Source organism: Poecilia reticulata, chromosome 14 (assembly GCF_904066995.2).
Source record: "Poecilia reticulata chromosome 14, P_reticulata-male-v2, whole genome shotgun sequence".
Lineage (NCBI taxonomy): Eukaryota > Metazoa > Chordata > Actinopteri > Cyprinodontiformes > Poeciliidae > Poecilia > Poecilia reticulata.
In genome coordinates, this window is record NC_088843.1 from 22,863,071 (window position 1) to 22,876,701 (window position 13,631).

The 13,631-nt window shown below is 40.3% G+C and overlaps 1 protein-coding gene across 5 annotated transcripts in view; it reads right to left on the bottom strand.

Annotated features, from left to right (window-relative positions):
* Positions 1 to 12,027, bottom strand: part of cadm1a (cell adhesion molecule 1a) — a 388,215-nt gene extending 376,188 nt beyond the window's left edge. The window contains exon 1 of one of the 5 annotated variants that reach the window (XM_008428590.3): positions 11,769 to 12,027. In XM_008428590.3, the coding sequence (XP_008426812.1) occupies positions 11,769 to 11,841 (73 nt within the window). In that variant the 5' untranslated portion in view covers positions 11,842 to 12,027. The remainder of the gene's footprint in view (positions 1 to 11,768) is intronic. The other 4 variants (XM_008428589.3, XM_008428591.3, XM_008428592.3 and 1 more) reach the window with 4 other exon arrangements.
* Between the last annotated feature and the right edge of the window lie 1,604 nt (positions 12,028 to 13,631).

The window sequence follows — 13,631 nt, forward strand, 5'->3', positions numbered from 1 at the left end:
TCATAAATCAGTAGAACAGCTCTGGGTGAAGTTCGCCTCTGTCCCCACTTCTATTTGGTACCAGCACACCATGTACTACTAACCCATGTATGTGTATTTGGTGTTGAAAACTCATTCTTAATTCAGATCTGATTGTTCTCATTTATCTGGGTTCTTTACACCATTTGGACCAGATGAATCTCATAAAGAAGCTTCAGACAGATTATGAATCCTCCTCAAACCAAAATAACTGAATGATCTCCTCCGGGTAGATATTATTTAGAGTCAAACAACCGTATGTCCTTACAGTAAACTTTAAGTAGACTAAAATGACTTTAAATTGTTGCATCTCAGATGTAACAGAATAATTCAAAAGGTCAGCTTTAAGGAGACAGATGTACCGGCTGTTCCGTTAGGATGAGTCAGGAAAACCAGGAGGAGTTAGAAAGGATCCCTCTCTTTAATCTCAATCGATCAGAAAGCCGCTGCCAGTTCCTCTACTTCTAAATGATGAACACACTCATTGGGCAGAAGAAACCCTTCCAGATGCCAAGCCGCCATTTTTTTCCCAGCTGTTTCTTTATATTATCTGGCAACGGGAGAAGCTGGAGCTCTAGCTCTGAGAGAAGTAAAATCAATCCGGGTTATGCTGAAAAATTCCCCTCACCTAACATACACTAATGTCGTTTAAATTACTGCAGTTACTCTTCAACTGTTTCACGTCATGGATGCAAAGGAAAAAGAAGAAGAAAACTGAATCTCTGAACCCATTTTATGAAAGAAACACACAGACAGTAGAGATGAGAGTGGAGAGCTTTACTCTTAATAGAGATTAAAACAGCACTGTTAGTCACAAGGTTAACACAATTATCCTATTTTACTCTAACAAGTATTACTGTGGAATGTGGACTACCCGGCTCTGCAGTGTCAAAAGATGTCATTGGTTCCCGTGATGAGGAACCGCATTGTGTCGTCTGAATAGTTCACAGTTAAAAGGAAATAACCCAGGGGAGCTGTGATCTTTTCTTAGAGAAGGAAATCAAATTACGGCCCTAAATGAAATTAATCTGTACTTTACATCCTTCCAATCTACAGTTTCTGATCAAAGGAGCGCCGCATTGTTCCCCAGTCACTACCATTTCTCCTCCGCATCCTCCGAATAGGACACAAAGAAAATGAGACGGTTTGTTATTGTGCTGTGGTTGTCTGGTGTTAGAGCAGAATGTATCAGTCAAGACAGGGTTACAATAGATGAGACAAAGGACGGAGCTGAGCACAGTGGGGAGACATGATCCTGTTCCACGGGAGACAGTGGAACAGCCTGAAGGGTCTCATCAGACGCACACTCACTGAAATGTAATACAAGCCGGAGCGTTATGGAAAACGGAAGACGGGCTCACGTGGCGCCACATACCTGCATTGTTTTCAGAAGGGCATTCGTTTCCCCTCTGATGATTACAGCACAACGCCAGCTGAATTGTTTGTTTGCTTGAAAGCTCAAATCATCCACATTGATTTCTTTATTCGCTCATTGTTGAATCCGCCGTCGTGTCAATGGATGCCAGCAAAACAGGCCCAATTACAGCAAGCGACGCCTCCCTGCGACTCCAGAGCCGGGCAAAGATGATAGAGGCCTCAAACTGGGAGGAAAACGGACAATCAAAGACTGCTTATGGTCTGCACAAACTGGCACGCAAAATATTCCATGCTGTGACCCGACAATGGTTCACATGGGACGTCAGATTAGTTTTGTCAAGCATGTAAACCTGCAATTAGAGCATCTCAACAACCCATATGACCAGACATGGTCATATGGGTATAAAATGCATAGAGGTTCAGGAGGACACACATAAAATATGTAAATCATAACAAACATGGCTGAGCTGTTTAACGTTAAACTGGCTCCGTCTGCAGATCATAAACACTAATCCTACGGCTTTGAACAAACTGTCACTTTGGCACAAAAGCCTCCAACACTGTCCTGATGGCGCCCCGCTCCGAGATGTTGCCAACAGATCTGTGACGCAAGCAAAGCAAATGCAATGGATTTGAACTCTTTGCTTTGACAACTGAATTATGTTTGGAATTATCCGACATTCTTAAACTGCACCTAAGCAGTTTTAGCAAAAACCAGTTATCCCGCAAGCGAACTGCACCTGTAGAGGATGTGGCCGGTTGGTCAAAATGATTCATTAGGCAACCAATGGAAGTCTAAAAATGAGCCAATATGGGATGCTCATAGTAACTGTATAAAAACAAAGATCTGGAGTAAAAATGTTTTTGGTTAAAGTAGAAATGCAAAACTTATTAGCACTACAAATAAAATAAACTACTAAAAATCCACAAATACTTGAGACCCACTCTAAAAATGCTATTTGAATAATTCACATGGCTTAATTTGCACAGCGGAAACCATCTTGGCATTACTGCAGAAGCCAATATCAACACTCTTCCTTACTTCTGCTTTTGGGGGTTCAGCCAATCACGTCAAGAAAATGAATGCCGCTCCTGGATTGGCTGTTTTGCAAACACCAGCCAATAACGTGTCAAGTAACATTCTGTCTGTGTACTGTCAGCTTCTCAAGCTGAATATTTTATATGTGCACTACGAGAATTTTTTTTTTTTTTAAATTAGTGAATTATGCAAATTTTCCACAAATAATTTGGAGCCATATTCCACAGAAAAAGCTGTAAACAGTGATCCACTGTACCAATTATCAAAGTCCCATTCCCTGGCATTTACCATCTCAGAAGTAGAATTTATAGACATTGTTTCATAATATTATGGGATGTTTCTCTCAATAATTATACAAGTAAAAAAAAAAAAAAAAAAAGAAAAAATTTATGAAAGGACGAGATTTTACCAGAAGTTCATTTCCAGTATCCCAGTGCTTTTAGACAATTTTGTTCCTCCAAAATGTAAATTTAAAACATCCATACAAGTAAGAAATCTGTATAACATGAATCTTATTTAGCATCTTATTCTAACACATTGAATTTATTATTAATTCACACTTTAAGACTTAATAACCTTTAGTATTAAAAAACTAAATATTTTCTCAAAGTAAATGCATCCCTCAGTGGTGGAGAAGTGGATGGGCTGCTTCCTGGTGTCGGATGCAGAGGACGAAACCACCTGCCTGCAGCGGCCCTCTGATGCTGCCAGGGCTCCTGTGTGCTTCACAGTAAAAGGCCCTTTTTAGTTTCTTCTTTAGGAAACAAAAAGAAAAAAAAACAAGCTGCTTTTGAGGAGGATCTCAGAAGCCTGGATGTGTTTCCAGCTGACAGCTCACTGATGAAATCGGGGTAACAGTTGAGTGACTGATTGATAGGAGCCAGGCTTTGCCAATATTACAACATCAATCTCATTTAATGAGTTCATATTAAAGGTTTGTTTTCAAGCCCTGTGAGGCCAGAAGGAAAGGAACTGGATTCCAGCTGCCAAAGTTAGTAAGCCAATAAAAAAATTTTTTTTTAAAAACTTGGTCTTTAAGCAAGAAGGAAAAAAAAACTGATTAATGCAGTGGCCTAGACTTCACCGGATTTTCCACAAAGAGCCAGAATTTATTTATATATATATATATATATACAAAAATTTTTAAATCACCAGTGTAACCTGTGTAATACATCTTTATGATATAACCCAGTCGTTTGTGTCAGAGCTGTAAGAAAAGCCGTCCATGGCAGCGATGTCACAACCCAGCAGACACCAGGAAAGGTTCTGAGCTTCTAATCCAGACTTTTCTCCGTCAACACGGCCGCAGTGTGTATAATAAATACGCATGGATTTATATGCATGACGTGCCGAAGCACGTCCAATCACAGTACGTCTGACAATCACAACAAAGCTGGGCCGGTGCTGGGACAACACACAGAAACAGAATAAATAAAGTAAATCCAGCTCAACGTGACAGCTGCTGTGACTTCATTTAGCAGAGCCTCCAGATATTACCAGCCTCATTTTTCCCCAGACACAATGGACCGCTTCTGTCCAGTAAATGACCACATATGTTTACATTTGATTTTGTAAGTTATAAGAATGAACAGTGCTGGGAAAATATATTTCCTCTTTACAGATTTCTGCTGGTACTTTAATGGACAAAATGCTCTAAAACTTACCGATCTGAAGCAGAAACTTAATGAAAACTGAGTTCAACCTGACCACAAACATCCAGGTTCAATCACTACCAGACCTGCAGAACAAAGAAGCAACTCCAATAGAACCTGACTGACAACAAGAAGCAGACCAAAAGAAGACATAAATCATTACAGATGCATCGATATGACAATTCAGGGAGATAGAAATAAACACCATTACTGTGGTTGGCATCATATTTTACACATATACACAAAAGGCAACAAAATGGAAATATTGTCACAGCTTGACTTATCGGTCCGGTACACATTAAAATATGAATATCAGCCGACACTGATATATGCCGATATATTGGCGTTACGTTAATGTTATTGCAATATTCAGCACCAAGATTAAAACTACATTTACTTACACATAATGCAGTAAAAACCAACACCACCTTTTTATGAAATGTAGCGTTGGTTTGGATTAATCGAATGTGAAGTTTGACAATTTAAATTCTGGAAAATCTGGATTTTACTCCAGCAATGGACTCCTTGGGCTTCCATAGTTGGGCGTCAAATTTTGAGCAAGTCAAATGTTCATACAGTTCCCCAGTTCCACCAGCGAATGTGGACAGTAGGGGGCGCCAACACCTGTCACAGTGTTGGCACCCCACACACCCCCCAGTACAGCATCGAAAGACCCATTCAGACTCTAAAAGAAATGAAGCTGGAATATCTTTGCTTTTCGTATCAAACGTGCGTTAAGCTCCAAAGAGCCGACTGTTTTTAATTCCACGTCTACAACCTGTAGAACAGCTTCTTATCAGAAAATGAACGGCCTCAGCTCAGCCTGGGAATTTATGTATGTGCACAAAGTAAAGCTGATTATTACATAACAGGGAAAAAAAATACAGAGTATATTCCATGTGTTACCTTTCATCTATGAATAAACAATCCCCAGCCCTGCAGGATTCTTTATTACTTATCTGCATTTGCTATATGCTAGCTGCAGGCCTCAACAAAACAACTCTTTAGAAGTGAATAGAATTTGCATTCACCTTTTAGGCATCACCGTTTTGTAAATACGAGCATAAACAATGAATAATGACTCTGATTTGGCTGGATTTTGCTGCTTTCATGGTCCGGTTGTTTCACCGTACCAAGCAGCACCTTAGCTGCTGTCAGTGTGGCAGATTGCTGCCCACGCCCCTGCTTTACTCCCCCCCCCTCCCAATCCCTCAAGACATTTCGAATTGGAGGGTGCTTACTTGACATCCCATCAGTTGGCGGCTCACTAACAAGTAGGCCATAAACCTTTTTTTCTCCCTTTGATTACACTAAGTGCAGGGAGGCCAGATGCGACCCAGCAGTCATCTGTTGGCCTGCCAGCGCCGTCGCTCTGAGACTGACAGGGCAGCACGGCGCGGGTCACTGGGGGTCCGCCCCCCCTTCAGGAATACAGCCATTGTTCTTCATTACAGCAGGAGAGACTGCAGCGGGGGTTCAGAAGGAGAGCACGTCCATTTCCACACCTGTTTCCATCATGGCGGGGGGTCCTGGCTGAGCCACAACCACGCCGGAAGGTTCCTCTATCAGAAAGGCTGGCTGCTTTCTGACAGAGAGCATGGTGATGATACAAAGGGAAAAAAAACACAAAAACAGTTCAAAGTCGGGGTTTATTTTCCTGTAATGAAAAGATTGGTTGTGTAAAATCTGTGAAACTGTTGCAGGACTGCATCTCTGCAGAGTGGAGCCCAGCTCCGCAGTAAAACTCATCTTTACTAAGAGTTAGAGAGATTCAGAGAGCAGATCGTCATCTGAACAGCGCTGCATCATCTCAAGCCTCAGCTCCTCAACACTTAGCACCGATGCAGTAAAACGCCTCACCCACAGAGACTCTATACGTTTATTACCACCTTAAAGAGGGGAGGGAAAGCATAAAGGACAAATTCAATAAGTCGTTTGGGCAGAACGCCACTTTTATGTCCAATTTGGGCTCCCCTCCTCAATTCCTAAAGCACAAATTCTACAGTTTGCGAAAGCTATGGTAAACATTTCTTAAAAAGGTCAGACTTTATGGAAGCTACACAAACTAACTACAGGAAAGAATAAACTAAGAATAGAGAGATTAAAGAATACAACTTTTAAAAAGACTTGAAATGCTAAACATGTTTCCATTTTTACCCACATCTGGAAAATACTTCAAACTCCACAAATTTGTAGACTATGTTGTAAAGGCAGACCTTTACACAGTGTACACTTTCAAATGCAACACCATGCTGGTGTGTTTACAACCTAACATGAGCAGAATTGGGAAGGAATGACCAAGTTTACTCTGGATCATCCATCCGTTCTCACAGCAACAGTCAGACCTGCAACACTTCTCCAAAAAACATTTTAAAACCACTTTCATTCAACCAATATGTTGGTGCCTGGAAATGTCAGCAATCTTTCAGAAGATAACGAAAATATTAAAAGGAATATGAATGTTTAAAAAAAAAAAATTGCAGGAAAGAAAACTATGACAGCGAGGCTGAATGTATCGCAGAAAAGTTTCTCCGTTTTCAACTTCCCACTTAGCAAACCATTCCCACCCCGTGAACTAAACCGCTGCTCATCCGTTTTTATTTATTCATTCATTGAGATAACCACATTTCCTTACAACAGACCAAGTATTGATCACAGGAAATTGGTTTCAATAATTGGTTGTCAAAGTAGGCATTAAATCTCACCAAAGCAGGTTGAAACTGATGCATCCCATGGTAGACGCAGCAGTAAAAGTATGAATCCATTTAAGAAAACCAGTAAATGGAGTTTGGTTTTTTTTCCCTCTCAGATATCTCAGCATCTCCAAAGAGCCCAACGGTTCCTTCTATTATCCCCGAGTTCTGTTTACAGTTGAGTATAATCAATCAATCACCACATTAAGGAATGTGAAGCCGACAGATCATGCAGCCTCAGTTTATATGTCAGCGGTAATGTAGCGGTAAATAAAAAAATAAGAAAGCAGGCCAGAAAGCAGAAATGTACTCAGTATAAATCAAACTGTCAGCCATGCATTAATCAAGGCTTTACGCTCCAAATTAATCCATTTGCTTAGCTGTACAGTGGGGCTGTATATCTGAGAAAAAGGTGCCACAACAATGTCTGCATAAAACAGCGGGATCGGGTCCAAACGGACTCCATGGCTCCCAACGCGATCCACTTCCTGTTGTTCTGAGGAGCAGACGACCACATGCGAGCGGTAAACACGTCTCGGCGTCCATCAGCGGCAGACATGTTGGATTATCTGCCAGAGATTGCATCTATACACACACGAGGCATTACTAACGCTCTTATCCAAATCTAATAACTATCCGAGATCAAACAGAAAGCGGCGTGTAAAACGTGATGAGGGTCATCATCAGGTCAGCAGATAACAATACTCCTGTGCAGACGCCATAACAAGCCCGCACGACCACAACACGACACGGTTGGTGCTTGTCGGGATAATTGGTGGATTGCCACCGGAGCTTCAAGTCCCAATAAGCTGATGGCGGGAATGCTGCGTTAGCACAACTCAACACCTGGAAAGCAGAGTCTCCTGTTGCTGTAAGCCGATAAGCTGCAGGACTACTCCGCTTAATATTCATTCAAAGGCACCGCGCAAAGATTAAATCACATACCTTTCACTTATAGTAATATAGACACGTGTAAAATGAAGAGAGGCTAGATTAGAATCTATATTTGTTCTATGGTTTGTATTAGAGTCAAATAACACTTGAAAGGAATATATGATTTCATAATTCATGAGGGTAGGGAAATTAGGGAAGAAAGTGAAAGCCTACTTAAACTTTAATGTAATGTAGAAGCAAAACTCATGAATGCAATTTGGGTATTTTTAACCCGAGACGTGCAGGAACAGAAATATCCGTGCGTGTGCCGCTTTTATTGGCAGTGGCCAAGCTAAGGCTCTAATGTGAGCATTTTATCTCAGCGCTTTTCATTTTTGTTGTGTAAATTGACGAATATGAGATGAGTCTTTGTATAATCGCTCCGATAGTCCTGGTGGAGTGCTTCACCGTTTATCCATTTCTCTTTCCTGGACAGAATCACAGAAGGAGCTGCTGCTGTTTAGCTTCTTTGTTTTGTTTTCTCACAGAGTTCTCCTGAAACGCCGCTGCTGTGCTTCTCTCTCTCTCCTGTACACAATTACTGACATAAAAGTTAACTTTAATAGTTGTTTTTATTTTAAACATAGAAAGGATTTTTGACTAAATGTTTCTATCTCTAGTGGCATGACTTCCTGGCTAGAGCTGTTGTTGCTGTCATTAACTTTGAACAAAAGCTCTCAAAACTGTTCTATAGAAAGTACTCCTGGCTCAGGGGTCCAGTCTAAATGACTGCTGACAGGGTGAAATGGTGTACAGTGAACCCCCACATAGCATTGACAGATTCCCAAAATCAAAGCTTTGACAGACTTTTATGTAGAGTGCATTTAACTATTCCAAAGGAAATGCAGATGGGAGGCAGAAATAAGTGGCACAAAGCCACTTGAAATGCCATTCGCTGACTTTTGCAAAGTAACCAATCCAGCAACCCCATTCATTTCCTTGGCACCAATTGGCTGAAGCCCAAGAGAGAAGCTAAGAAAGACCACAGATGTTAGCTTCTGTGGTAGTGAGGCGTTTTCACAATGCTTATTAAGATATATTTTGTGTTTGAACTATTAAAATAATCAGTTGTAAGTTGAGGTGCAGACCTTTGTGGAAGTAGCTAAGACCAGTTTCTCGTGCAAGTATCAGCTGATGGCTGATCCCAACGTTAAGGAAACTGGAGCAGATTTATTGCATTGGAGCTGGTTTATCTGCGCGTTCTTAGTTGTGCTTTGAAGGAATTGTCAGATTTCAGCTGCTTTCACATGGTTGTAGTCCCTGACCTCCATGAATATTACGGTATGCCAAATGCTGTTATTCTATGGGTCTTCTCCAACGTAGCTGCATTTCCATTACAAATATATGAAAAACTGTCAATGTCCCGCTAATCTCGAAAAACATATTGTGCCGTTTGCATTAAATAAGCAATTAAAATCACACGTGGATAAGTTTGTTCACACGGTAAGTTATTAAAAACATGCCACGTCATCTTCCTCCAACTACTTCCTGTTTTCTTCTTCATGGTTTTCACCAGTGGCAACACCCACTGGTTGTTGATCATGTGATGCAAAGAAAATTTAAAAAGAAAAAGGGGGTTTCCATTGAAGTTTTGCCAAATAAACCAATTTTCAAAAACAAAAAAACAAAAACATTTCAACCTAGTGTCAAAACTTTTTATTAAAAAACAAACTTTTTTGAAATCAACATTTCCATGAAGCAAATGTATTTTCAAAATGTCAAATTGTGCAATTATATGGCTATCAGTAGGATAAGGATGCTGAAACTGAATCAAAAGGTGGTTCCAACTATCAGCTTAAGGCTGTGAGAAATTCTCCAACTCTGTCATTTTAATATATTATTTTAATAAATTAGTTAATTTCTCATTTTGTAAAGCACGTGTCACATTAAAAGTGAAATTAAGTTTTTAGTTCAATTATCAAAGTCTGATTTTAATAGGTGTCAACACTTCTGAGAGCTTCTGTAAATCCTTTTGGTGATCTAAACAGAACAAATACAGAAGTTTATGTTTACTTCTGGGTTATTTCTCTGCATTTTCATCCAGGAAACACAACAAGCCACACCCACTCATCTCTAGTTTGCAACTAAATTATAATTTTTTTGAGTTTGAATGGTGGATGGAATGGAACCTGGTTCCAGATTAGCTGCATGGATAGTAATGGCAGCTGGACGGTGGATTATGGCCTCAGCTTTCACACCTTCGTATGAGGGAGGGAAAAAGAAAAATCAGGCTGTAAATGCATGGGCACAATGTGATCTCAGAGTATGCAGCTGGAGGTGAATAATTGATACGCTTTGTGCCAGAGTGCCCCGAGTTCTGTGTGAAATCAGTGGAGCCATTACCATGGAGGGAGAGCAGACTCAGTCTCTCTCTGCTGCTTTTCACTCATTCACTGACTCGCTCCGAGGAGAGAAGAGGGAAACACGGCTCTGCATCCATTTCCCATTTCAGTGGATAAAACTGGATTAGGTCTTGTGGATAATCCACAATGTGACTAACATCTGCCTCCCCTGTCATTCTCACCACTAGAGAGGCTGGAGCTTCGGTCATGAAGAGCAGCCTGGAACATTTAAGTTGATGATTTACTGCCTGCACCGACCGGCTGTTTAAATGCAGAACTATACTGGAAGTCAGCTGGGAGAGATGCTGAGCCGTGAAGCCGTTCTGCACAGATCACACCATCAGCGGCGGGGAAATCATGTCGCATCTTAAACTGAAGCCCATCCGCTCCCTGAAACCTTCCAACTCAGAGCAGGAAGCTTCGACGTTTCCCCCCCTGCAAACACATCTGCGGTGGAATGAACGCACAGTCCCGCAGCGGCTCAAACAACTCCGGGATTTATTTATAATTTTTTAATTATCATTTATTAGATGTCACGTGGATCACCGTGGAAATGCTTTTACTTTCCCAACGCATGCATCCACTCGGCTACTCCAAACCCAACTCACTGAGTTCTGCTGTTTATTTCGTAATCCCCCTCCCCCTTAATTTCGAATTAGTCGCGCACGTTTCTTCTCTGGTACGAAGTGCCACTGGTGTTTCGTACTTTTTTTGTAACATACTTATACATTTTTGCAAATAAATCTCGTTGGGCGACTCTAATAATCAAGCATTGTTATTTTTATTGATCAGGAGGTAAAGCAGCTCACACTAGAATCAAAAACGTAAATAAAATCAGAGCAGAAAATGGAAAACTAAATTTCGATATTTCTATTATTTGTTTCCATAATAGAGAGAAATGTTTAACCGCAGAGCAAAACAAACTGATAAGCTGTGATTGGAGAAGGTAGGCAAGATATCGGGATAGGAAGACTGCTATTGACCTGGCGCCATCTCAACATTAAATCCAGAGATTAATTACAAAACATACCGATTTGCAGCATGTCTTTGCGCCGAATTAATCAAAACATGCGCATTGTTATCACCACAGAGTATCCAAACAAAACACTCGGGAGAAATTTCCGAGTCGATTGAAACAAGTTAAATGAACAAAGTTGCTTATGGAGTTCCGCTGTGACACGCTGAAGCTGCAGCATAGAGGAGTTTCCACGCACTGCTGCTCTGTCCGTTCAGAACACGCCACAAAGTAACCTCCGGGACAGAAACAGCAACAATGCGACCAGGCACATAAACAAGCAGGTTCATATGTCTTCACATCACGCAGAAATAGAAGTTATTCTTTTCTAACACTTATTTTCTTAAAGCAGTTCCCAGAGGAGGTGGTGGTGAAGGAGGGAGAAGCGGTTTCAGCCTCCAGTCAAATGGTGAGCGGTCCAAAGTGATGTATCGGCTGGGCATCGCCTCTGCAACGCCAAAAACACCCAAACCTGCCCTGTTCTGCTCAGAGCTTCAACTTTAGACATGTTCTCCTACTTGGTGAACAACATCTCAGCTGAATCCAAACAGCTCTACCGCGGACGACTTCCCACAAAAAAATAAAAAAATAAAAAAGACAAAAAAAAGCTGCTAAAATGACACTCCACCGCATCTACATCCGCGGAAATGCGGGAACAAAGGGCGTCCTCCGTCCACGCACAAGCAGAAAAAGTCCTACCTTTGTGAAGAGCCGCTGGAAACGCGAAGAGAAAGAGAATAGTCGCCAGAGAGCCGCTGCGAGCGTTCGCCATGTTGGACACCTGCTTCAGAATGACAGCGCGAGGCAGCTTCACCTACAGCGGGACTCGCTTAATGAGATGCGGACAAGGAGGGAGGTTCTAGCTTCCACACAGCCTCCTGTTCCCAGCTGCTTGACATGGACGCGCTTATATAATACGTACCATTCTGAAATTAAGCTTAGGGAAAATATTTACATTCAAGGCTTTGCTACAGGGGCAGGGGGGAGTGAGTAACTCTTCTTCTTTTTTTTTTTTTTGCATTCCATCATTATGGAAAATGACTGGCGTTTATTCATGCAGGTGCATCTCAGTAAAATGTGATGTTTATATATATATATATATATATATATATATATATATATATATATATATATATATATATATATATATATATATATATATATCTTGTTAACATGAGGAGCTTTCCTGTTACAAGACATTAAAGTCAACTTTTCTCATTTGAACACATTTTCCATCTTGTCATAAGAACGTTTCTTAATCTAACAGGATACTACATTTATTTCCTAGTCCTGGCAATTAAATGTTTTTCATAATTTTCTGTAGCGTGACTGCATAAAGTTTGTTTATGCAGGAAAATCTTCCAGCCTGATGGAATTAAAATTAATTCTGAAAAGAAAAGTGCGGGAAAGTCCTCCACAGAGCCCTAAAACACTCATTGCCAAGCATCATAAAATACTTGGTAGCTGTTGCCATGAATGGTGGCACAAGCAGTTATTAGGTTTAGCAGTAATTAGGTGCCAGTTTGGTGTGGATACATCTTCATTCAATAAATTAAATCATGATTTAAGAAAATATACTTTCTCAGGTTGTACTGAAAATATAATAAAATGTTTAATCATCAAGATTTAAGCACGAGAAAAAAAAAAGCAAAAACAGAAAAATAAATACTGAGTCTTTTTCACAGGACTGCTGTTTTTAAAATGAGTTTTGCTTATTGAAATAAATTTCTGAAATAAATAGTGTTTTTAATGATGGTCCTATTTATCGAGATGCACCTGCATGTTGGCAGGAGGAATTCAGCGGGCATTCAGAAGAGCTGTTCTCATTCAGGGCTGGAAGTGGGCTACGGCTAATTAAAAAGCTGTGAGCAGCTAAATCGGATCACTTCCCCCTTTCTTCTTGCTTGGAAAAAGAAGTTTGAAGAAACACCAGATTTGGAAATGATGATAAATTAGGAGGAATGTCGTTTCCAGACCTAAACATTGACTTTGAAAACAGAAGGCAGTGTAGTATTTAAGCATCCTGTTAGTGTTCTGTGAGACGTTAATTGCTCCTCTGACTGCTCTGGCAGTAATATGCTGTGCAGTAGTGTAGGTTTTTTTGAAGTTAAAAATGTCCAACTACAACAAATATGGTATCATTACATCTTAGTGGATGTTCAGTCCAAACTACAAGTTAACATAGAAACCATAAAGCAGTGAAATGACAGGTTAATGTATAAATTAGAGGCTAAAGTAGACAAAAAAACTTAACATCAACCTCAGAAACTACATGCAAATTTTCAGCTATTCAACCTGAACATTACAGGCTAATGGAGCAATGACAAAAGAGGCTAAATGCTTACATAGAAACTACCATGTTATGTAGAAAATTCAAGATTAATATGCATACAAACTTAAATATCGCTTGTTAGTTATATTTGTACTTGCTAAGTGAATGTCTTTATTTTGAAGATCTTTATTTCAGACCAAAAAAAAAGTAGTCCATGTTGTACATAAAAGAATAACACTAAATAAAACGAATCAAGTAAAAAGGACATACCATCACAAAACTGATAAACA